Source organism: Rattus rattus, chromosome 6, assembly GCF_011064425.1.
Source record: "Rattus rattus isolate New Zealand chromosome 6, Rrattus_CSIRO_v1, whole genome shotgun sequence".
NCBI classification, from domain to species: Eukaryota; Metazoa; Chordata; class Mammalia; order Rodentia; family Muridae; genus Rattus; species Rattus rattus.
In genome coordinates this window covers 57,505,105-57,531,188 of record NC_046159.1, presented here as the reverse complement: position 1 = coordinate 57,531,188, position 26,084 = coordinate 57,505,105, and the positions used below count along the sequence as shown (strand labels likewise).

The following is a 26,084-nucleotide window of genomic DNA, read 5'->3' as shown; positions in this document are numbered from 1 at the left end:
GTCTGAGAATGCAGACTACAGGGACAGGAAATGTCCGCCATCTTGACAGCCAGGTGATCTCTGGAGGCCAAGGCCAGCTAGCTACAGTATAGTATTGCCTCAGCCATGTGGACTCCATCAGCATAAACCCAGACAGGAGGCCTGGACCTGGGTGAAGGGCACAGACATGACAGCCTGGTAAGGGAGCCCATGGCACGTGGACTCGCCATTCCGTGTTGTCCAGCTGGGACAAGGCCAAGCCCAGAGCCTGCTCCACCATCAGCCTTCCCATCTGTCCGTGGAGCTGGCTTGGGTGGCAGATGGACACAGGCCACTTTGCAGAGTCCAGTGGGACCTGAAGAACAGAGGTTAGAGATGGAGACACTTTGGCTTGTCAGATGCCTGGCAGAGCCAGGGAAAGGAGGCAAGACAACTGCAGAATCCTAGACAGTGAATGGGGCCTCGACTGTGAAAACGGTGGGATTTAAGGAAGTCATTCTGACACGCAGGAAGCCCTCCTTGCTCCAGACTTGCCTTTTGGCTATCTAGAGGTAGGAGAGCCTACTATAGTACCTCCATTTTCCATCCCCCAACCCACCTGACTTCTGTATATAGCACACTGTCAAGGTTGGTTTTAGAGAAAACATGGCAAGGCCTCAGAGCAGCCACCGAGTCCACGGTCAAACAGCTCCCCAGGGTGAGATTCTAGGGCAAAGTCTGGCAAACACTGGAAGCCTCACTCAGGATTTCAGTCTACATGCCTCTGCCCCACTTCTCTCCCATCTTTCTATCTCTCCACTTCTCGTGGTGGAGGTCAGTGAGCTTACCACAGTCTACTGCCATGACCTGCCAGCAGGACCTCCGTCCACCCTTTCCCACAACACTCTTCCTCACTGTCCTCCTGCCAGACAGCCCTGCAGCACAACCAGACCTCTGCAGCCTCTGCCACCCAGTTACCCTGTCCTCAAGTTCCCACACATGCCCCAGGGGCACGTGGTCAGCGGTTAGAGCCCCAGTGCTCCCCAACAGGGGGTTTACAATGAGTCTCTGTTGTCATTTGCTGTAGTTCATTCCTGTATCCACCTCTCCTCAGCCTCTCTGCCCTCATGGTTACCCATAGAAGTGTACAAAGGCTTATAGGGTATTCCCAGCGACCTCCCTGTCTGCACATCTGCAGGTCCTGGTGGGTGAGACCGTACAGTAGTGGGCTGTCCCTGCACAGGGCTCCCTTGCATGATGTAGCCTCAGACCTGCACAATTCCAGGTACTTGCCCCATGGCTGGAGCCTGTGCTAACAGTGTGCTTCCACAGCAGACTACTCCAGTTAAGAAAGACTTCGTTGTTGATGATCATGATGGGGAGGAGCCTGACTAGTGGTGCAGGCTGGCTGGCAGTTCCAGCTCCTCAGGATCTGAGGCAAGAGCTCAGAAAGTTTAAGGCCAGCCGGGCAGTGGAGTAAGTCCCTGTCTCAAAATGGAAAATGTGAAAGGCAGTGGTCTAGTCCATGCCCAGCATTCGCAAGGTCCTGGGTTCTATTCCTGGTGCTGTCAATCTCCCAGTTTCTTGCTTCCTGACTGGTTTGTCCCTGAGCTGTGACGGTTGGAAGACCAAGGCCAGCTCACAGGTTCTTGCCAGCCACTAGCTAGAGCTCCACGCCAAGCCTCCCAGGGTCAGTGTTCCAGGCTGGCAAACATCAGGGCCCCCGACATAGAAACTTACAAGGATTCGTAGTATAGATTCTGAGGAAACTGCATTCTAGACTCCCCCAACAAACCTCGGCTACATCTGTGGAGGTTGGGTTCTCCTTCCCACACTGTCTTTACCAGGTTTTCTTTCTGGGAGAAAGTGGGTGCTAGGTAGAGCTGGTTCTCTGAGAGACAGAGGTGAGGCACTGTGTCTTCCTACTCTGGCTTTAATGAAGAGGATGATTGGCATTCTGCGTGTGTCCTGAGCTGGTGAACTTGTTTTTTTTTTTTTTTGTTTTTTTTTTTCCACACAGGCCTATGGAAAATAGTGTTCAGAATCCCAGCACTTGGGAGCCAGAGGCAGGTGGATTTCTGTGAGTTCGAGGACAGCCTGGTCCACAGAAAGGACAGATAGAAATGTTGTGTGTGAAATAGAGACGGAACTCTTTAATAATGGGCCAGGAAAGGTTACTGAGTACTTGCTTAGATCAGTACAGTTCTATGTGCTGGGAGTGTGTTTGTTCTGGGTTGGGGTGCTTTGCTTTTTACAATGGGGGGAGGGGATGGGGAGCTCAGAGCCCTCCAATGCTAGGCAGTGCCCTGCCAGAGTGTGTGACTGGCACTCAAGCTGACGATCTGCTCTACCACACTTGGATGGGCAGGGCACGGCCGTGAAGCACCAGGATGGCTCATCCCATTGGCTCACGGACATGCCACGGAGAGTCCCACAGAAAACCAGGGGGCCCAGAGAGCAAGAAGCAACCCCAGGGAACTCCCACTGTGGCTTCCACAGAAAGGGCGGGACCACAAGGGTGAGCAGGGGTCAGACGGGCTGGGTGGGGAAACTTGAGGGCTGCTGGGCCTGGGGCTGTCCCTAACTGACTCCACAAAGTCAGAACCTGAGAAGGACGGTGGCTGCGGTTGGCGCGGTTTCCTGCAGGCTGGTATGTTTTAAGGGCTAGCTCACAAGCAATTTGTTAACTCTCCAGTGACAGCCAACCCTGGAAGGGCAGGGCCGAGCCCTCTGGAATAAGCAAGGCCTGAATATGCATAAATGATAATGAGAACAGTAAGCGTGGTTGAGCAGGGCGATGGCTGGAATTCACCGCTCTAGGCCAGAAGTTCTCACTGCACTTCACAGCCTGCTGCTCCGTGGAACCTGTTCACAGAGTGGCTAAGGGAAACACACCAGCAAAGCCTCTCTGGCAAGGGGTCATTCCAGAACTCTTCCCACAGTACTTTCAGTACACGTCCATCACATACCTGTCCTCTGCCAGGCCCGCTCAGACCCTGAACAATAATAGATAGGTGGGTAGTTTGTGTTCCTTCCCCTTAAGAAAGGTTGCAGCCAACACAGCCTCAAAGGGCTTAATCTCTGGCCTGGACAGCAAGACTAATGGGCTGCCTAGTCAGAGGGGTGGCGCAGGAAAGTGTGGGCTTGTCTTGGAACTCTGGGCACAGGGCCTGGAATGCGCTGAATGGCAGGCCACAGGCCAGTGGGAGCCTTGAGCAGAATCAAGAATGCTGGGCTGGAACATGAGGATTGTGTTCTGAAAAGAAGGGAGACACAAGAGCCCCCACTTTGAAGCTGCTCAAGAAAAGGAGGGACAGGCATAGCTAGCTTAGAACAAGGAACACATCTGAGGTCTCAAACCTGCAAGTCACATGGAGGCTTGGGAGACTGGGATGTAGTAACCCAAGGGTGGGGGAAGGTGGGACAAATGGAAGCTAGCTAACGCCAGCCTTGTTTGGAGACTAGATGATTAGAGGATCATGGAGTATGAGCTCTGCTGGGTCGAGGGTGGAGGTATGTTAACAGTCGGTGACAGAGTAGCTCATGAACACGTGAAGGGGACTGAGTTGAAAGGATCCAGGAGTGTACACACTAAGTGTGTTGGGGCTGGCTTGCAGTCCCAACTACTGGGGAGGTTAAAACAGGAGGACTGAGTTCAAGGAGACGCTGAGCTACAGAGTTGAGTTCAAGGCCAGCTTGGGCTACAGAGTGAGTTCAAAGCCAACCTGGGCATCTTTGTGAGGACTGCCTTAAAAATAAAGGGATTGGGAAGAGCACAGAGAGACGGCTCAGCAGTTAAGGACACTGGCTACTCAGGCTGAGGCTCTAATTCTGTTCCCACAGCCCACATGGTGGCTCACAACCGTCTGTAAAGGAAATCTGGTGCCCTCTTCTGGCTTCCACTGGCACCAGGCACTTTCTTGATACACAGACATACATGCAAATATTCATGCATACAAAATTAGTAATAGTAAGTTTACATGCTTACAAAACATGTAAAAGGGAGGGGCTGACGAGATGAGTCAGTGCTTTAGGGTTTAGGGTACATGCTACTCTTGCAGGGGACCTGGCTCAGTTCCCAGCACCCATGTCAGACTGCTCACAGCTGCCTGTAACTCCCCTTCCAGGGGATCCAATGCTTCTAACCCAGTGGTTTTCAGCCTTCCTAATGCTTTGACCCTTTAATACAATTCATCTTACTGTGGTGACTCACGACCATAAATTTCTTTTCATTGCTACTTTATAACTGTGACTTTGCTACTGTTATGAATCACGATGTATGCAGGATCGTCGATCATATTCAGACTATTTGATATGCGACCCTTGTGAAGGGGCTGTTTTCGACCCTCCCCAAGGGGTCGCAGCCCATAGGTTGAGAACCATTCCTCTCACTTCTTTATGCACCCACACGTACCTGCATATACCCCACCCCAGCCCCACATACACATAATTTTAAAAGAGACTCCATTTTTAAAATAAGTGTGGCATTGCCGTGTAGGTCCGTGGGAGAGCGTTTGCCCAGGATGAGCAAGGCCCTTCCAGGCTCCGCTCCCAACCCTGAGGACAAATAAGCAAAATCCACAAATAGGTTGGACTCAAAGGGAACAGGAACTCTACCACCAGGCTGACATCACAGTTCAGGAAGTGAGAGAAGTGGCTCTGGCACCTTCTGCCCAGGTGACGGGAACCAGGAGTTAGAGTTGTCGATCAGACCGTACACAGCACTGGTTTGGTGGTAAAAGCTGCTTCGAGCGGCCGATTTAATCCCAGACGAATACCAACCCAAGTAGATGAAAGGTGAAAAAGCGCAAGCCTCGAGGCCACGCCCAGAGGCCAAGGGTGTTGTCAGTGTCCAGACTTCCCTGCTCTTAAAATCTGTAGCTTACTTCTGGATGATTCCCTGTCCTTCGTTTATATTTTTTGTTTGTTTGTTTTTGTTTTGTTTTGGTTTTGCCTTAACTTCATTTCCTGTTGCTATGATAAAAACAAACCCTTAAGGAAGAAAGGCTTTCTTCGGGCTCACAGTTCCAATCGTTCTTTATGGTGAGGGAGGCAAGGAAGCAAGAGGCCGGAGCATCTGGCCACGCCACATCAGCAGCCGGGAGCTGCGGTGCGATGAGCGTGTTCATCTGCCGCTTGGCTTGCCTTCTCCGTGTTACACAGTCCAGGATCCCATGCCCAGGGAACCCCACCCACAGTTAAGATGGGTCTTCCTGACTCAAGTAACATAACCAAGACAACCCCCGACCCCCGCCACACTGGAAGCCCATCTCCAAAGTGATGGTAAATTCTGCCAAACTGACATGTGTACAGACAGGAAGTAAAATGGCACCAGCTTTTGGGTAAAGATTGTGGGAATGTGGATATTTATGGAAATGTTCTTCCAAAGGTTTTACCCACTTGAAATTTTTCTGACAAGAAAAAAAAAAGTTGAGGAAAAGTTTGGGTAGGGGCTTGATCTCAAGGCCGACTTTCCTTAGGAGATGCAGGGGATTCCTCATGTGCTGCCCTATGTAGGGCAAGGCTGTAAACCAGGCTTACATCTGCATAGGGTTACAAAGAGGCAGAAATGCTAACGGTTGGGGTAAGATGTGTGGATGGGCCAAGGGTGGTGGAGCTGAGAGAAACAACACTCCAAGTGCACAACTTTATGTCGTCTCAATTTGTAAATCGAGAGACTGATCTCTTAAAGGGCCACTGTTTGCCTTAGCACATGAATGTGTGAACCAGGCGTGGGTGGTGCACACCTTGCTCTTGCACTCCCAGCACTTGAGAGGCAGAGGCAGGTAGGTCTGGGGTTCAAGACCAGCCTGGTCTACAGAACAAGATCCAGGTCAGCCAGGACTCTAGAGAAACCGTCTCCAAAAACAAAACGAACAAAATGTGTGAATGAATGAAGTGCGTTCTCTAAGGCAAGCACAGAAATGACTGGGCTTGGAGGTGTACGCCTCTATTTCCAGCTGCTTGGGAGGGGCGGGGGGGTCAAGGCAGGAAGATCACGAGGTTAAGGACTACTCAGGATATGGAGTGGATTCAAGGTCAGCAATTTAGCGAGACTCTGCCTCAAAAAGTAAGGGGGGCCAGAGAGGTGGCTCAGTGACTGGTGGCACTGCCCCTGAAGAGAATTTAGGTTTAGTTCCTAGCACCCATTTTGGACTGCCTGTAATTGCAACTCCGGGGGAGTCTGATGTCTTCTTTTGAACTTCAAGGGCACCCCCTCCCCACCACACAATACAGATAAATACACTACACAATACAGATAATAATCAGATAAATTATATATTTGATAAATATATAAAATAATTTTAAAACATGTTTTATAAAAATAACAAGCATCCTTTTTTTCCATGTCGCTAGAAGTTGAAGGTGAAGATGTAGGCTCTCCTGGGGCCTTTCTCCTCAGCTCGTAGGTACCATCTCCCTGTACCCTGAACAGGATTGTCCCTCTGTGCATCGACATCCAAATTCCCTCTTTTCTTGAGGACACCAGTCATACCATTTTAACTTGGTCACCTTTTTAAAGTCCCCATCTGCAAACACAGGACTGCTTTTAGAGCTAGGAATTTGGCAAGGGGAGGAAGGCACAATGGAGGCCATACAGAGGCCGTTGGGAGGATGGCAATGGCCTGGTGGTACACGGTGGGCTCCGAACGCTGTGAACATCCTCTGTGCCACTGAGCTGGGGTAGTAATGGTTGGCATGGTGCCATGTCCGTGACGCGCATTGACCACAAGTGTAAAAGACTTTTAAAAGTGGGGATCCCTAGACAGGCATGAGACTCGGAAGCCGCTCTGGAGGTAGTAAAACTGCTGTCCAGGCACACTGACAGGAAAGCGGTCGGTCGGAAGAGTAGACGCAGCACTGACACATGTGTCTGAGCACAGCAGGGTCTCTGAGTTTGAGTCCACACAGCCAGTTGGTTCTAAGCTTGGTAGCCCCTTCCCGGTTGTGCCACGGGGTCTTGCCCCATGGTTGCAAAGTCCCTTTAAAGCGGTGACCCAGGCTCTGTGAGCAACACTGCTAGCTGCTGGCAGCCTGGTACAGCCATGGCCTCCTGTGCTGGCGCCTTCTCTGGAAGCTGGCCGTCTTACAGTTTCCAAACTTTGCTCACAGCTGCCAGCAGCTGTTTCTATAGCAACTGATGTCCTTCACAAAGGGGAAAAGTGGAGAGACCCTAAGCAGAGAAAGAAGGGGAGATGAGCTGCACAGATAGATGAACAGTTGACAAACCCAAGAGGGACAGGGTGGGGCCTGCGTTTGTGTGTGTGTGTGTGTGTGTGTGTGTGTGTGTGTGTGTGTGTGTGTGTGTGCACGCACTGCCCTCTCTTTGTTGAAACTTGTCAAGCGCCCTCAACTGTCTTGTTTGAGTGGATGTGTGATCTCCTCCTAATGCTGCAGAGAGGACCCAGGACACAACTGGTCAAAGGCCAGCAGTGAGGCAGGCACAACTGGAAGGGGCAAGGATCTGGGGCGCCAGGAAGGTAGCTGAACCTTGCTAAGGCTTACTCAGTGCGCCTCCCCTGCCCCCTTACTTCTCCCTTGAGAAGTACCTCCGAAGAAGGCTGTTGGCTGGTGCTCCTAGCTGTGCACCATGAGGGAAGTTGCTTGAGTTCTCTGCGCTTGAAGAGTTTGCCATCCAGGAGTGGTTGGAGAGGGTTAAATGTGATGTACATGCAGCTTGGTGGTGACACTAAAACTTTTCCCATTTCCAGTTGGCCATGGGCAGAGCGAGGGAGAGAGGATGGTGGTATCGGACTTCCAAGTTTTTGTCAGAGATTTGTTGCAGCACGTGAACACCGTCCAGAAGGACTACCCCGAGATCCCCGTCTTCCTCCTGGGCCACTCCATGGTAAGCAGCCCTACAGAGAAAAGTTCAAAACAAGCCTGGTCCCCAAGAAGCCACCTGACTTCCTGGCCCTCTGTCCTCCACCCTCTCCCCCGCCCCCTCCCGGGGAATGTCCTTTTCTCACACAAGCCCTGTCTGTGGTGTCCCCAGCATGTAGAAATTGAACTAGGTCTTTAAACTCAGGGACGGAGGGATTGCCTGAGCGGCAGAATCTCATGAACCATCCTGAGTTTTTGAGTCCCTTTCCCTTTGAGATCTCTGAGTGCCAAGGACCAACCAAGTTTAGTCTCAGATGACCCTGCCCCTGACAGCTCCCAGGGTTCCTTGCAGCAGGAAAGCGAGCAGAGGTCTGAGAAATGCTTAGACCCTGCTCAGACTTCTCTGCAGGGCACCTCCACCCTGCCCGGCTCCGCCATGAATCTCTGGCCATCCTGGACTATAGAACAATACTCTATCTCAAAAGAATTTTTAAAGGGGGGGGGAGGAAGGAGAGAGAAGAGAGAAGGATAAGGGAGTGAGAGTAGAAAGAAAGAGGAGGGAGAAGGAGGGGAAAGGAGGGGAGAAGGAAAAACAGGAAGGAGAGAAGATGTGATCCATCAGTGGATGGAGTCTCCTCCAAGCCCTCCCCCATCTTGGGCCGTTGACCAGCATGGAAACAGGCAAGGGGTGTCGGGTCATGCTGGTTAGGGGCTGGTCCCACTCTGTTTATTTTACCTCCCAGGGCGGTGCCATCTCCATCCTAGCAGCTGCAGAGAGACAAACCCACTTTTCTGGCATGATCCTAATTTCACCTCTGATCCTTGCCAATCCGGAATCTGCATCAACTTTGAAGGTAAGAGGGCGCTCCGGTCTGCATGGAAGCTTCCGGAACAGGATACCATGTTCCTTTACAGCTGGAATCTGTGTCAAAGGGTCCCTCGTCATTCCTGAACTTTAGACACTCTTGTGTGAAGGTTTGACATCAGACATGGTCATCAGGGCTCTAAATTGTGAACTCGGGTGTTTCTTTGTCCAAAACACAAAGGAAAAAGACCTTCCTGTTTGTGCACGTTGAACTGGCCAGAGTCAGTGGGAGGAAAGGTTACAGGCATTCTTTAGCTGGCAAAGTCACACTTGCTGACAAGTCCCACGCATGAGCTGCTATGGCAGAATGTTTGCCCGCCTCAGCAGAAAGCGAACTCGGAGTGGAGCTGCAGCTCCTGCTCCCGGCAGCTCCACTCCATCCCTGAGCTCCTCCAGCCTCGACTGACAGATGCATCGTCTTGCATTATGGGTAATCATGTGCTGTGTGATTAGTGTCTGCCCTTGTTGACAGAGCTTTGAGTCCCTTTGACAAGGTGAACGAGGCAACGAGGCACCCACAGCTGTATCTGCCCCCACCCCGAGAAAGAAGCCAATCGTTTGGGACTATGGGCGTGTCCTCAGTGTAGACATCTGTCCTTAGGAGACAAGGGAACCCCAGAGGGAGTGGAGCACCAACCCTGTGTGCTACAAGCAGTGCCCCAGCTCTGGCAGAGGCTACTGTGGCCTGAGCCAGCTCTCGGGATGCTTGGATGACAGCGAGGGATAGGCGGTGCGTCCTGGGTCTAGGTGCGCCAGGCAGCCTATACTGTCACCACCAAATGATGCCGGGGGCTATTTAAATACCAGCGTGGCCTCTTAGGCCCCTGTCTCTCGGTACCCACTCGGTGGAACCTGGTATTTGTCTGTGGTCCCCAGGCAGCATGTAAGACACTGAGTACACTGGCATCATGGAGAGGTACAAAGGATGTGGTCGTCTCTGCATCTGCCCTGGTGACTGATTCTGTGAGGCAAGGCCAAGTTAGCAAAAGGCTCTTTTACAAGTAGAGCGAGTGAGACAGACGTTAGATGGGACAGCTCTACCATGCTCTAATGGCTTCACGCTGGAGACCTGTGGCCAGTGCATCGGGAAGTCCACATCTGTGTCAGGAGTTGTCACGTGGGAGCTGTGTCCACCCACACAGTCCCAGTCTAGGGAAGAGGTAAGACTGGTGTGTTGGGGTTGGGGACGCCGAGGTTTGGGAAGAGGGAATTTGGCCAAGATTAGCCCTCGAGTGGTGGATGTAAGCTCCAGTGGGGCTGCCCCTCACAGAGAAGAAAATGGATGTCTTCCCCTTAGAGAAAATTCACAGAGCCTTTTAGAGAAAGTGCACCACAGCAGCTGGGCCCAGAGGCGAGCGGCCCGAGGCTTCCTCCTGGGGCCCCCCCGGGGCTCTATCTAGGGCCAGCAGTGGCCACACTTCTGGGCCGGTGACCTTTCAAACCTGGTACTAATAGATCACCTTGTCAAATCAGGAGCAGAGGTCTCTAGGGGGACACAGGTCTCGTCTGATTAACCAAGACAAATTAGATTTCCCTTGGTCTGGTGAGGGCCAGCCCCACCCCACGTCTGTTGCTGCCTCCGGGCTTCTGCCTGCGTTGTCTTTGACTGGCACAAAGTGTGATTCCTCGGTTCTTCTGCCAGAGGCACGTGGCTGCTCAGCACATGTGGCCTAGTCCTCAGACAGGCTCCCCGAAGGAGGATCACCACGTCTTTTTTTCCTTTCCAGTGTAATTTTAAATATTGGAGAATAATTCATAGAGTTCAAATGTCAAAAGATAGAAGAGGGTATGAAGAAACGCCTGCATGGGGAGCCGGTCAGCAGCCATGCTGTCAGAGATGGCTTACAGGATAGAGCTGGCATGTACAAGCACTGTCTGTTCTTTCTGCAGATGGGGACTTGTTCCACGTATATTAAGGGATAATATCACATGTTCCTTTCGTTAATCTGCTTGTTCTTTGAGGGGTTTGTTTGGTTTTATTTTGTCGGGTTTTTTTTTTTTTGTCGAACATCTTGGTGGTCTTTCCCCCATCAGAATCTTAAACAGCGTCTCCCACCGAGTACAGACCCTGGCTTAGAATCCCTGAAGAGCAAACCTGAGCTCACTTCTGGTTGTCTGTGCCGGTGAGCCTCACAGGTGGACGGGCTGCTTGCTGCTGCCCTTTTCCTTCCTGTGCTCTGAGAAATGGAAGTGGAGGCAGGGTTCCCAGGAGGGGGCTCTAAGGGGTGGAGTGGAGAACTCTGCCCCCACTATGTCCTCTGGGTGGTTCCAGAGCCACATGAATCCCTGAGCTCAGTTAATGGAGCTGCCGAGCCGATTAGTGGTGAGCGCTGGCCTCCAACGCATCGAATGGGGACCCACACAGTGGAGGCCAACCTAGGAAGAGAAATCCTGGTGTCCTCAGACCACCTCCTCCAGCCAGTACCCAAGCCTCGGCTGGTCCCCAGGTAGTAGGTCAGTCTTCGTGTGCATATGGGTGTGGGGAGGTGACCGCTTCACCCCGGGATGGGAGGATGCCCAGTCACCAACAGCTCAGCACCATCTGCCTTTTACACCGAGGCTGTGTTCAGACAAGCTGGGATATATTTAGCCCCGGGGGAAGAGACCGAGGACAAAGACAGCAGTGCCCGGCACTCTCTGCTGAGGAAGTGGTTTCACAGGGAAAAAAAAAACAAAAAAAACAGCAACAGCAAAAATTTTGAGACCAAAATTGCAGAGAACATTCTCAGCTGCTCACCAGCCCAGGCTGCCCCTCTTGAACAGACCCTGGTGACTTCTGGGATCCCTTCTTTATCTAGGAACCTTTAGGAAGGCAAAATTTCTGGTCCAGGCTGGGCTGGAGATGCCAGGGTTGTCTTCAATGGGAACTATCTCCCTGTGAGGTCCCTGGGCACCCGAGCAGGGCTCCAGGGTGCCCAATTCCCAGCTCTTTGGGGCCTCTAGCCAAAGTATGGAACAGGGGCCAGCTCCAGGAGACCTGTCTCACAGAGAGCACTGTTTTCTACTGTGCTACCTGTAAGGACAGGAAATGACTCCTAATTAGAAGGCCAGGAAATGAGGCCATTGTTTTCCTCAGGGTCAGTTTGATTGGCCTGACCCAGTGAGCCCCTTTCACCCTAAAGCATGCTGGAGGTCAGCTTCCTGTGACCAGAGCCTACTTCCCATCTGAACACCCCAAGCCTGTGTTTGTCAGTGGATTCCGGTGGGCTGAAAGGGATATGGAGTGGGTACTGCAGATGACAGTGGCCCTGCACGGGCCAGCGGGCCAGCCACCATAAGCTGATATGTGTGACGGGCACCTGTTTAATGAGAGTTAGGGCTCAGATTTCCAGAATCTAAACTTGAAAAGCAAGCTTTCTACCCCAGAGTCATCAGAGCATGCTCTGAACCACTGGAAAGGCACGAGACATTCTATTACGAAACTGGGCAGGATGCATTCCTGCCCAGAACAATCTAAAGTTACCCTAGAGATACTTGCCAGATCACAGATGTGGCCATCCTGTGGCCTCCTGAATACAGGCCAGCCTTTCAGGAACCACGTTAGAGGGAAGGAGCAGTAATTACATCTCTCGGCGAGTTCTTCTGGCCGAAGCTTAAAAATGATCGGAGGAGCTATTAAGACCTTTCAGATCAATAAAGGCATTTATGCACGTCTCTACTATTTACAGTGATGGGCACTGCAGTTGATTCAGAACTGTCCCCAGGGTGTGACAGGGACTCAGGACAGCTCTCCCCTCCTCCAAGCCCTGCACATCAGGAGCGCAGCCACGGTCGGTGGAGAAGTACTCATGGTGATAGGGTTACATCAGGGCTCGCAGAGCTTCAGCCACAGATGCAGTCATGAGAGTGCATAGCTGCCATCCCAGGTCTCCAAAAGTGGAGAGAGTGGGTGGTAAGTTTAAGGCTAGCCTGGGCTACCGTGTGAATTCCTGTCTCAAAAAAAAAAAAAAAAAAATATATATATATATATATATATGGTAAAGGTGTAAGTCACACACTCCTCCACTAGGGGTGGCATTTGCTTCTCATTCTGTTGACCAGCAAGGACCAAGAGACAAGTTCTGCAGGGGCAGTCTTGGGAAACACCTCAGGAGTCTTTGAGGGAGACTTCATTGTCTCCATTTCGGAAAAAAATGAAGAAACGGGTTACCGTGTGATGGTGGCATTACCACTTCTGGGAACTTACCCAAAGAAATCTAAGTCAGTTTGCCACAGAGACATCTACATATCCAGGTTCACCACTGTAGGAGTCCCAGTGGAGCCAGAACCAGCCAAGTTGCCATCAACAGATGACTGGATCAAGACAATACGGTGTGTTCAGACAATGGAGTCTTTCTTATGCAGCCACAAAGAACAAAATTATGTCACCTGAAGGAAAATGGGTGGAGCTAGAAATCATTAAGTGAAATGAAGTAAACCCAGAAAAACAGATGTCACATTTCCTCTCATATGTGAGATCTGCATCCCACATACACAACCATACACAAACACACGCACACACACACACGGAGAGGGAAAGAGAGACTCACATACACACACATACAGGTACTCACGTACACATATACAGAACACACAGGTACATATGCATACATGTATGCACATGCATGCACACATGTACACAGACATGCATGCACACACGTGCACACATGTATACGCAGAGACACACTGTGTGAAAGTAGAAAGGGCACTATTTGAGGAAGGAAATAGGCTGAGCAAGAAAGGGGAATGGGGAACAGGAGCAAAGAACAGGGTAAATATAGGCAACATACATGGTAAACTTGAATGAAATGTCTGTGGAACCCAACGCATAATGACCACATGCAAATATATGCTAATAACCCAGAGTGTGACCCACCCAGTTGTGACCAAGTCCCGTGTGACTTGCCTGCTGGGAAAGGTGGGCAGCTCGCAGTCTCCCTCTTCCTGAGCTGCGCCCATACCGTCTCCCCATCCTGCAGGACAACTTGACCATCACGAAGACCTCCCTTGAGAAGGCGGCCGAAGTGTCAATGGCTTGGATCCCATATGCTTTCCACCTGTGGGTGAGCACGACCCCACCCTTGGTCTCCTGGGAGAATCAGGGGTGCGTGCTGACACACTGTAGCAGCACTTGCTACTGTGGCCAAGGCTTAGGGATATGGCAGGCAGCTGCTTCCAGGGACTGTCTGGCAACCTTGACCCCCCAGCCTCTGCAGGTGTGGGATCTGCTGTGGTGACTTGTTTCTCTATGCCTCCTTATCATTCGGCCCTTGTCTGCTGCTCAGCCCTCCTGCCCTATCCGATCCTTCCATTGCAGAGAGGCCTTCCCCCTCCACACTCCATCCGTGCAATCATCCAGTCTTAAAAGGAGGGTGGGGAAGGGCCTCTTGCAGATGCCCTGTGTCTCAGGAACAGCCTTCTACCTGCCTTGATTTGTTAGTGGGAGTCACTACTAAAGCACCTCTTTAAGCCATGAGGCTGTTGTTTTGAAGTTAATCGGCCCTCTGAATGGGTCCTGTTAGAAATGTTCCTTAGAACTTACCATGCAGGTTTAGGGAGCTGGTGGCCAAAGCTGGACAAGCATCTGAGCCCGTCCAGTGGCTGGGGTTGGACTGTGACTCCTATTCTGCCTGCACACTGGGGTCAGTGGGGGGGGGGTTCAGGTGAGGCAATAGCCGTTATCCATGTCTGCGACTTGGGCCAGGGAGGTCAGAGCTCCTGCACTGGCCTGGGTATCTGTGGACAGTGGCCTGCCAGGTGTTCAGACATCACCCGCCTTGGTTTCTTTTCCAGTTGCTGTGATAGCATACCCTGACAAGAGCAACCTAAGGAAAAGGGGTTTATTTAGCTCTCAGTTCCAGGTTATAGTCCCGGGTGGTGAAGACAGAACAGCTGGGGCTCGAGGGAGCTGGTTACACTGTATCTGCAGCCAAGCAGCGGAGAATCCAGTGAATGCTGGCTTGCTAGTGTCTATGGTGTTCAGCTCCTTCTCTCCACTTTATTCAGTCCAGGATCCCAGAAAGGGAACAGCCCCGCCCACAGTAGGCGGGTCTTCCCTCCTCAATCATAACAACCAAGACAGTCCCTATCAGACACTCCCAAGGGCCCATGTCATAGGTAATTCTAGACTCTGTCAAACTGACAGCTAACATTATCACATCACTTTACATATGAACCCTATAAAACTATAAAAATGGTTTTCCTTCCGTGCTTGTTCAGGAATGGGACATCTGTCCTGAGCATCCGCAGGCTCTTTCCAGGGTTGGTTTGTCCCCAGATCCCCCACAGCCACCAATGTACCGAGACCCTTCTTTTTTTTTTTTTTTCCTGGGTGGCATCCTGTGGGGCAGACCCTGACAAAAGGCTGCATCCCTGCAGGCAATGGCCCTCATCCATGTCTGTGAGTGGGCAGCCAGTCCTGTTGCTAGGACACCAGCATCTTCATCTACACAGCCAGCACTGGACATTCATTGTTAGGAGCTGATACTTAGCAGTACACTGCCACCCCCTTCCTGAGGGCTAGCACAGTAACTCCAGGGGGCAGGAGTGACTGTGTTTGAGCGTGGCCGCTATGGAATCACCTCCCCCATCGGGGCTAAGGCCCGGTGTGTTCCCACCACACCTCCCACTGGGCTTTGGGCTACTGGGGAGAGAAAGCGGCCCCCAGGACATGGCCTCTATATTGGGAAGGGAGGTTGAGGCCATAGCCTATTGTTCATCTCTGTGAAGGAACAGCCTGTTTTGTAAAGAAACACATCTCAGGGAGTAGTGACCTCTCCCTCAACCCCCAGTTTTCCTTGAAAGCTTCCTTTAGCTTACTAAAAGTTCTTCCTTAGTGGAGGTCGAAGTCTGCTAACTGGCAAGAGGGCAGAGTTGTCTTCACAGTACTTCTCCCCCATGGGCAGATGTCCTGGCACCACAGCCCCTCCTCCACAACCCTCTGCGGAACTGGAACTGGCTCCAGACATCCCAGTCCCTGTTTTCATCCTGAACCCCGGTGTGTCTACTCGAGAGCCTAGGAGGAACGGAGGCCTCAGCACCTCGGGGTATCAGTGCTTTTTGGCTTGGCACGGGCCAGCAGCAGGTTGGTGTGCCTCGGTGCGACGAGCAGTCCTGGATTGGACCGCACTTCTGTGCCAGGGCCATGTGGAATCGGATGACACAGGGCAAGAGATAGATCTGGTCGTGGACCTGTTGACTTCATCTATTACAAGGCCAGCGCTGAGGCAGTCCCTGTGCCTCCTTTGATGTCCCCTCCTCACCGATCCTCTCACTGGCTCTCCATGGATACAGCTAAGAGCACTAATCTGTACCATAAACAGACAGCATCCACAAGTGCTCCCTGTGGTGACCCAGTGGGTGATCAAACTATCAGTTGACCGATCCATTCTGCAGGAAGGGTTTTGCAGTGGGTAGCCAGACAGCTGTTCCTGAGCCTGTGGCCGTGGCATTGAGGATGAGCAGAAAGTCAGCTGGATCTGGAAAAAGGGGACAGTGACAGAAACACGCCTGTCCTGTTGCCTGGGGCCTTGGCCTCTGGGATTGTCAGGGATAGAGTGGGCCAACTATCAGCCCTCACATGGATTCAGGGAGCTGAGGCAGATCAGTGGAGTCTCCAGAAGTCAGTTCCATGAAACTTTATGTTAGTGAAGATTTCCCCGTAGCATGATCGTGTGGAGATTTCCTCAGTGTTCAAGGAGGCAATGGGCCTGGGTAACCCCATTGCTGTAGTTTGAATCCAGTGATGGCCACAGGGCTGCGGTCCACAGCTTCCTTGCACTTAACTGCTGTTTTTACTTCATTCTTAGATTTTTGTAACCTTTGAAAGCGCAAGCTCCCAACTCCAGAACATGGGCTCCCAAGAAGCCCACCCCACCCCACCCCCACACATCTTGGTTTTTACAGATACATCTTCCAAGTGTTTGTCAGCATGCCCAGATCCCAAGCCCTTCCCTCTCTGCGTGTGTGCTGAACTGCTGCATAAAACCCAGCTCTCCCCCACCCCCACATACAACTCATCCAACCCAGGTGGCCTCACGGAGTGCAAGCTGTTAGCACGCCCCCCCGGGGGGTGATCAGATGGAATCCTCTTGGATGGACCGCAGCATTGGAGCCCAGGGCTCTGGCACTCAGACACAGTAGCAGCAGCACAGCAGCCAACACCAGCGAGCTTCATTTGCCTGGATGCCAGGGTGCATCCAGAGTGCAATAGACAAAGATGTTCTCCGAGCTAGTTGTTGTCGACTGTGCCCTCCGGGGACAAGCAAAATGATAATGTGGTGCTCAGAGTACATTCCAATACAATGTCCTTTAGGGGCAGAGCAGGCCCTACTCTGGCTGGTCCTTGGTGGCGGACTATGAGAATGGAGGAGGCAGGTTGGCTACAGGATCCCGGGGGGAAGCCTGGCTGAGAATGGCAGTGGCTTCTGTGGCCAGAAGGAAGAGCTAGAGCTCTCAGATACCAACATGGAGAGAGATGAGCATAGGCAGGGAGGGACACATGACAAAAAGGACAGATGTGTCTTAACCCAGCCCTACTGACCACAGGGAGGCCAGGCTTCCATTGTCCCAGTATCCCAAGGCCCCAATAAAAATGTTTCCAAAGGCTAGAGGAGAAGTAAGCCCTACTCACAGGCTCTATTAAACACAAAGAGGCAGGGCCACCCAGCATACAGCCCATCTAGCACTGAGACCCACGCAGCATCGGGGACCCTGCGCCTCGAGCAATTTGCCCACCATCCAGGGACCCATGTTTGTGCCAAAGTGCCCTCCACACTTCCTCAGAACTCACCCCTCACCGGCTTCCATGGTTCTAATTCCAGCATTTCACAGCTCACTTTTGAAATAGCTTCTTTCGCCCCAAGTGTCTGCACTCACTTGCAGACGTGAAATTAAACAGCCTCTCTCAGAAGGCAGACGTGTGAGATTGGGTCTTCTGCCTTCCTAGGAATATCTGAGATCCACATGGGGGGCTGGGCTGAGACCCAAGTGAGATTCGCATTCAGTAGTCACGGACAGTTTGCCAGGTTTCCCCCCACAGTATTACTAACCTTCCCTGTGGCCTGTTGGGAGGGGATGATAGCGCCCCTCCCCCATTGGCGGTTGTGCCAGCAGAGCTGTGTATCCAGGTCCCAGCCTGTGTTCCTCACTCACAGAGCTCTTCCCTCTACCACAGGACTTCTTCCTATTCAGGCTGGTGATGGTTTCTTACCTATGCGGCAGAACTCAACATGCAAGCGATCCTCTCTGATCCAAGCTGCCCTGTCTCCTTGCTCTCTGGCAGCTGATCCAATGATTCTGACTCTGCTGTGCCATCTTGGTGCCTTGGGGAAGGGACATGGCTTCATCCGTGGCTCTTAAGTAATCCACAGTCACATCTGATGTGTGGTTGTATCTGCGCAGAATCCAGGTTGCACCATCAGGAGAACGGCCCTACACCCAGGCCCTGCGTCGAGCAGGATCCCAGAGTCCTGAGTACCGAAGCCTCTGTGCTCAGCTTGGGTGTCGGCTCCTACTCTAACCCTCCCATCATGGATGGCTTGAACTCATGCATCTCATTTTGCCTCTCTGCCCAGGTCCTTGCTGCCAAACTGCTCAATTTTGTCCTCCCAAACATATCCTTGGGGCGCATCGACTCCAGCGTGCTGTCTCGGAACAAGACGGAGGTGAGTATGGATGGACATGGGGGGTTTGGGGACGGTAAGCAGGTGAAGGCCGGACCCATGAGATCTTAGCTCTCTCTTCCTGAACTCTGTTCTGCCCTTTCTGAGTGGCCAGGTGATGGGGACACAGGGCAGTGGAAAGTTTTGTCCTTGCCTTAAGGGTTAGGGGAAGGTCAGGAGTCTGAGCTCCACTCCAACCATGAACTTGATGGAGGTCATGCTGTGTGGTTAGTCAAGTCTCTCTCGGTTGCATGGGACAGAAACCCGAGTCAAGAGGTTCCGAAGGATAGCTCAGCAATTGCGAGAGCTTCCTGCTCTTGCAGAAGACCCCAGTTAGGTTCCCAGGACTCCACATCGGTGGCTCACAACTACCTATAATTCCAACTCTGAGGGATCTAACACCCTCTTTTAGCCTCCACACGCACGCACACGTGCACACACACACACACACACACACACACACACACACGATGTACACATAAGAATAAAAAAATAAATTAAGGGATTTAAGCACAAGAAGGCATTTATTAGTAACAGGAACCAAAGGCTTCAGGCACAGTTGGATCACAAATCAAAATCTCTGTAAGAACCTGCCCCTTGTCTGTCTGTCTGTCCTCTCTCTCTCTCTCTCTCTCTCTCTCTCTCTCTCTCTCTCTCTCTCTCTCTCTCTCTCCTCCCTCCCTCCCCAGTATCTCTGCTTGGCTGTCCCTGAGCACAGGCACAGAAGCCTGGATCCTCATTACCGGAGAAGCCAGGAACTGCATTGCCCCTTGAGCTGGGCAACGTAAGGCAGTGGCACTCCCTTAGCTGTCCCAGGCTGACCGTGATCGTCAGGTGTGAAAAACCTGGAGGATCTGTCCAAAAAAGTGGGTAGGGCTTAGACTGGGCCGAGAAAAGGGAAGGCAGGTCCCTGGATTATCGTGTCAGGAAAGACAGACCCTGTTACAGATATGCAAACGATCCCCACGGTGAGAACACCTGCCTAAGGCCTAAGGGTCCCGCTGCTTGGCTAGCCTCACTGGTGGGTGAGCCTGCAACTCCGAGGGCTTGAAGGAGCAACCCCGGACACGTGGAAGATACCAGAATTACCCTGACAATTAAGCAAATTGGTTTGCTACTCTTCTGCCTCGGTTTCCTTTCCTGCTTTGGAAGCCTGAAAACAGTGAATCACAGGCTCCCAAAGACCCTGTTCATCTGCCCCTAGGTGGGACTCTTGGCAACCCAGTGGTCTAACCTGCTTCCCGGCAGTCAGGACCCTGGTCTCAGGGTCAGGTTCCACCCAAGAGCACGTGTGGGCCTGTGGGCCAGCCGTGTAAGAGACAGGGAAGAAGCTGAGGAGTAGCTGGATTTGGAGAGCTCATCTGCTTGCAGGAAGCCCTAGTCCTATCCCAGCTCAAGGGGGAAAAACATCAAGTTGGGGGTGGGTGGGGGTGGGAGGAAATAAATGGGAGGCAGACAGATCTCCTGGAAGCCTGAGGGCCTCAGACCCAGGGAGCTGTCCATCGTCCCTAAAACTTTTAGTATGGCTTTATTCTGAAACCAGTAGTTTCAAGCTCTTGGTCTGGAACCAAATTTGACTGTTGAGGGGCTGGGGGCTGGGGTGGGGGAGGGAGGCTGTTATGTGGCTCTTAGTCTTTCTGAAAGTCTGGACAAAGACTCAGAAAGGCCAAAGCCAGCCAGTAGAAGTCAGGTTTGGGTCTAGGTAAGGTCCACCTCACTGGCCCAGTGTGGACACTGAGGCTCAGAGAGAGTTGGTGTTGCAGAGCGCGTCCGGAGCAGAGCGGGAAGATGAGCTCATCTGCTCAGCCTGTGCCTAGATCAGTGACTCTTTCCAGCTTCTACAGAAATCTCAAAACTTGTTCCATTTGCTCTGCCGGGCCATACAGCCCACACCTTTGTTCTGTGGTACTGACTGCTCTATGAAAGGAGTTCCATGGGAGGCAGGGACTCCTTGACCTGCATCTCAAATACTGGGTCCAGCCTGGGTGGATGCTGGCTGGCTGGTGAGCCCAATCAAAGAGAGGGGCAAAGAGGAACTTGCCTTCTAATTCTGCACCAAACGGCCAGGTTGTCCTCCTTCCTACACAAAAGGCAAAGAGAAAGGAGGGAAAATGCAGTTATTCCAGCCCCTCTCTTAAAAAAAAAAAAAAAAACAGCAAATCACTTCTGAGGTATTCTGGAGAATGGAGGGACAGCTAAAGGACAGCTTATAGCCCCCACAGCACCCATCTGCCACCTGTGTCCTTTGGGCCACCTGGACTCAAGATGTCTCCCTGCAAGGGACATAGGACTGGAGGTGCTGGGCAGCACAGGGATCTCAGCCTCCAGGTGGGTGCGAGAGCCATCCCAATCCTCAGTAGAGGCTCTGCCTCCCTGCTGCCTTCGAACCTGTTCTGAACATTAAAAATAGCCACTCCACCCACCCCAGGGAGATGGCGAGAAGAGGTGCCACCCAGCCCGCGCAGCGGGAGTCTCCAAGCTCATCTTTAGATGACACATTTCCCATGGAGCCTGATGGCTAGAAAAAAATAGCCTTAAAAGGACAATGGAGGACTGAAGTGAAGGACTTTGCAGCCAGGTCCCAGGGGACAGCACAGTGGGAAGGCCAGAAGGAAGGTGGGACCTGGGGAATCAGGTGGCTCCCTGTTTAAATGACAACAGGTATTTGCTTGGGTTTGCTGTGGTACAGTCCTCCAGTCCACCTACCGCCTGCCAACTTTACAATGGCTGCCCCTGAGTCTTGTTCTCCGAGGAGCTTCCTGAAGCTTTTTCTTTTTTTTTTTTTTTTTTTTTTTCGGAGCTGGGGACCGAACTCAGGGCCTTGCACTTGCTAGGCAAGCGCTCTACCACTGAGCTAAATCCCCAACCCCGCTTATATTCTTATTTCCACACCTTCTGGGACACCATAGCTCCTTCTGTCTCCCTGTAACCTTGAGTCAGTTCTTGTTTGAACTTCTGGAAGCTTGGGTTAAAAGAAAGCAAACCACTCACGTAATAGTACAGTTAGTAAAGTCAGAATTTGAGCCTAGGTTCATCTTTGGGCCAAAGGCACCTGACAGTTAACACATTAGGAACAAAAATGTAGCTGTCAACGCACACAGAAGTTGGGGGCGGGGAGGGCATTTCACGTGCCCGTCACCCTAATTCTCACAGGAGGAAGGGAAGATAAGTAGCCAGGTGTGACCTTATATAGTTGCAATCACTTCTTCCCATGCTCAATCCTATCCTTAGCCCTGACAACCAGAAATATTTCCAAAATGCTAGCCATGCTGACTCAGCGCAGCTCTTTCTAGATCTGCCTGCAGCCCCGACTTCCACAAAAAGAGAGAAAAGCCCGCAGTGAGCAGACCAAAGGATTCAGGGCCTCCCTCAGTGTCCCACAGGGCACACGTCTCCTGGTCCCTCTCTGACTTCATTTCCTCTGTACCTCCTACCTCCTGTCCTAGCTACAATTCTATCTGTGATCTGCCTTTCCTTGACACTGACACTGGGGCTCCTTCCCCAGAAAGTATCCTTGTGTAAACACAGTCTGCATGTCCAGGAAACAGAAACAAAGCCAAGAGCAGGAAGTGGCTGGGCCCACGAAGCAATTAACCCCTGGAGTAGACGCCTCCTCCGGGACCTAGCATATTGGGACATTTTAGGGGAGCAGGATGAAGCCTCTGGAAGGATATGAATAGCAGACTTAGTACAGCAGGTGGGCTGAAGCCCAGAAGGCTATCATCCCCAGAGCCTGGAGGAGACTAGCACAGATGCAGTGTGAACAGATCCATTGGCAGCAGTATGGTGGGCAGAAGCTGGTTTCCTCCTCTGCCCCATGCCTTCCCAGAGTCATTGCTGAGCGCTTGTAGGGGCCCTGGGCAAGGAGCCTTGCTTCAGTGCCTCACATTCCGTGACCTAAAGCTCATGGCCAGCTCCTTTGCCAGCTTCTTATTGGCCAGGGTTAAGTCACATGACCACACCTAGTTGCGAGAGAAGCTGAAATGGGTACCCTTTATCTGGAAGGTTCCATACCCTGCCTAATACTAAGGGCTCTACGAGGAGAAGAGGAGTTGTGGTACTAATGCAACTGGGCCACTAGACTTCTCAGTGCCTCAGTTTCTCTACTGTATCATATGGGTAGTAGGGGCCTTGCTTCCTCGTGGGGCACTGCACCCAGTAGCAGGAGTGCAGATAGTGGCTGTTGTTCTGCTACACAGTGGGGTCCTGAATGGTATCTCTGTCACCAGGTTATGCACACGGTGTGTTTCTGATGGGTGTCACTGTTGCTGTCCCTCTTACTATTGCTATCGAGACTTGACTAACCCCAAGCCTAGGGCTCTTCCAATGTCCCTTAACTCTCCTCCAAGTAGGGCTTCCTGGAGACCCTGAAAAAAAACAAAAACCTATGGTGGTCTGGGTTCATGGCCAGCTCTTCCCACACTGCCCGTACGCTGCTCCGTCAGACGCAAGTCCTCTCTTAGCCTGCCAAACAGATGGCCTGGCTCTGTAGGGCTCTCGCCAGCTCGGCTGCAAGAAGTGTCTGTCCCCGTGCAGCTGATCACACAGGGCCAGCTTGACGGGGCTCAGTCCCTGCCCGGCATGGGGAGGAATCCAGGATGTCAGGGTGAATGCAGGGCAGCCTGACCCTCTGGCCAGGCCTGTGAGGAACGGGGTGGCAGAAGTGAGTGGACGTAGGTCCCGGCTCAGAGACCCCTGCTGTATCAGGCCCAGGAGACCTCCCTCGGTCCCCCTCACCTTGTTTCCACCACCTGGTTGTCCCAAACCTGCTCCGAGTCTATCTGCAAAGAGAAAAGTAAGCCAAGGGTACCAAGGCTTCCCACTTCTTAGGAGCCTGAGAGACTTGTAGAGGAGGAAGGCATCCTGCTCTGGCCCATGCTCTCCAGGCTTCTCTCTGTATGTCCATCCATCACTCTGTCACCCCACATAGACAGATGGGGCTGGGGATGGGAGGAGGAAGAGAAGGAAACGGGGTGTAACACCTCAGCACCCTCAGAGCTGCTCTGGAACCAAGTAACCCAAGGTGGGTAACATGGTGTTCCTATATCTTGTTTTCTTTTAGTTAGAATTTTTGAAGCAAGGTCAAAATGACCTTGAACTCGAGCTTCTCTGCTTTCACCTCCCACAGGTTATACGCATGTGCCACCACACGTGGCTCTTTTGCTACTCATATTTGTAAAATCCAACTCAGTATTAGACACTTCCTACAGGCCTTTATGTAGACAGCCAGCCCTCCACATCCTTGGGCTCCACGTGGGAGAATCGAAGCAGCCATTTCTTAGCTGGTCTGCAAGGCCCAGCATTTCTATTGCGCTGACCTGGCCTTAGGTCTGACTAGCATCTAGGGACGACTGAAGCACAGGGAAGGGTGTGGGGCTTCTATTCTATCAAGCTACATCAGGTACCTGAGCACCTCCACAACCGATGCACAGGCAGAAGACCCCCCTCTTAGGAGCCCACAAGCTGACAGAATCTCCTCCTCTCAGGTTGACCGGTACAACTCCGACCCACTCATCTGCCACGCAGGGGTGAAGGTATGCTTTGGCATCCAGCTGCTGAACGCTGTCTCGAGGGTGGAGCGAGCAATGCCCAGGCTGACACTGCCAATCCTGCTGCTGCAGGGTTCTGCTGACCGGCTTTGCGACAGCAAAGGTGCCTACCTGCTCATGGAATCATCCCCGAGTCAGGACAAAACACTCAAGGTGAGGGACAGGAAGCCAGGCCGCGCAGTTGTAGGGCGGGGCGGGGCGGGGCGGGGGAGGGGGCGGGGTCAGACCAGCCTGGCTGGGAAGGGTTGTTGAGGGATCAGAGGCAAATGAACTTCGTGACAGCATGTGGTTCCCCAGTTCATTGCTTCACCAGAGTGAACCTCAACAAAGGAGGAGAATAATCTGATGATGTGGACAAGAAAAACAAGCCCATAGCGCAGGTTCTGGGGCACTTGGATGAGTCTGGTCTGCAGGGGCAACTGCTGGGGTCGGCCCTGTGGTTATCGCCCCCTGAAGACAGGCTACAATTAGATGGTGTGACGTGTTCGATACAAGGAACAGTCAGAATAACACCCAGCGGCTTTCCGGACACCTGCTGTTTGGGTCCAGATAGATGTGTATGTCATTTGTCCCACTGAACACCCCAATTGAGGAAGTGAGGCCCTGCTGGGCACCAGTCAGACAATATGTAACCCCCAAAATGGAGCATACCTACCTACTTGCCCACATTGCTAGACTTCTAACCTGGACAAGTGTGTGGGTGCCACATGACCTGGTGTACACCCTCACTGTGTTATAAAGACAGCTAGGTGACTCTTCAAAAGTGGTAGAGTGAGAATTTGAACTGAGGACCTTGGACTTAAGCCCGCAGTTTCTCCAAACCCCGCACCACCCTGGCAAAGACTCTGAAAATTGTCAAGGGTTCGTCTAGGGTGCTGCTCAGGGGTGGAGCTCTGCCCCATTCAGCAGTTACCCATCACTTCTGCAACTCCTGTTTATTTGGGTGTTCAGAGGACAGGCTGACAAAGGCTCTCCCTCACCTGCAGTCCGCACCCCAGTGGGTAAGCAAAGAGAAAATGGATGCTCAGAATGTCTGTGGTTAGGGCTTGGACAGGGGCTGTAGGACAGAAGGATTCGAGGACACTTCCCTCCTATGAACGAACAGGCAAGAACTGTTAGGAAGACTAGCCATGGTAGAACATTCCAGACCAAGGGAAGGGTAAGTGGGGGGGCCCTTGGTCTTGGCACAGGGAGCAGAGGTAAGAAGAAGACTGGCACAGGGGAGGGACCCACGAGAAACACTGCTCAGAGGAAACGAGCACGTTTCCTTCAGATGGGAGGCACCTGTGCCCATCTAAGGAGTAAATACCCACACCATGCAGAAGCTTCTGGAGGATGAGAAATGTGTTGAAAAGCAAACTGGGCCAAGCTCATAGAGCCCATGGTCTTAATGGGCCTGTGTGAACTAAAGCCCTGAACCTACACTGTGAACAGTCAGATGACGGTTCCCAAAGCTGGGAGGAGGGACAGACAGGAGGACAGACAGGCTGGGCGCAGATGCAGTTAGGATGTTCGGAACCTGGTTGAATATTTCAAAATGAAAGAGACATGTTGAGACAGAGGAGTAAGTAGCCGGGGGCAGTGGACCTGTTGATTGCTGTAAACAGAGTTGAAGGCTACACCCAGGCTTTGGGCCTGTAAAAGCAAGGGGACAGCAGTGCCCCTCTGAGATGGGTGTCTCCAGCAGACATCGGAGAGAACTCCTAAGGCAATTGGCAACTGGGTAGGTCTGAGTTCTGTAGGAAGGCTGAATGCAGGGGCATTCTGGTCAGCCGCATAGTAGACAGTGGTTATAAGGCTGCTGGGGGCTAAAGGAGCCACCTGCAAGGGAGGGGTCTGACCAGGACAGGACAGAGCCACCGTGTGTTTGAGGGCCACTGCTCTGCCTCTGGACACTGACACCCAAGAGTCACCCGGAGACAACCAACCACCTAGTGTCTCTGGGTGTGGCAAGTGAGATCCTTGCTATGGGCGAACTGGGGTGGAGGGTGGGGGACTGAGGGGAGTGTGTTGGAAGGTAGGGATGTGAAGATGGACCGTGGAGCTTCTTGGCAGGAAGGGTCTGGGGAATCTAAGCTGCACCAGCTGGAGAGCCCTGGGAACATCGGGGAATATTCAACTGTTACAAAATTGTAATTCATGACTAGAAGGTGCTGACTGGAGCACAGCAGAGATACATGCCTGCCTTCTCAGCCGCCAGGGAGCCTGAGGCAGGAGGATGGCTTAGAGCAGCCTAAACAACATGGC

The 26,084-nt window shown here is 52.3% G+C and overlaps 1 protein-coding gene across 4 annotated transcripts in view; it reads left to right on the top strand.

Annotated features, from left to right (window-relative positions):
- Positions 1–26,084, top strand: part of Mgll (monoglyceride lipase) — a 101,732-nt gene that overhangs the window by 72,811 nt on the left and 2,837 nt on the right. For 2 of the 4 annotated variants that reach the window (XM_032906130.1, XM_032906129.1), the window contains exons 4-8: positions 7,671–7,807; positions 8,526–8,636; positions 13,606–13,689; positions 18,202–18,291; positions 23,775–23,990. In XM_032906130.1, coding sequence (XP_032762021.1) covers positions 7,671–7,807; positions 8,526–8,636; positions 13,606–13,689; positions 18,202–18,291; positions 23,775–23,990 — 638 coding nt within the window. The remainder of the gene's footprint in view (positions 1–7,670; positions 7,808–8,525; positions 8,637–13,605; positions 13,690–18,201; positions 18,292–23,774; positions 23,991–26,084) is intronic. The other 2 variants (XM_032906131.1, XM_032906132.1) reach the window with 1 other exon arrangement.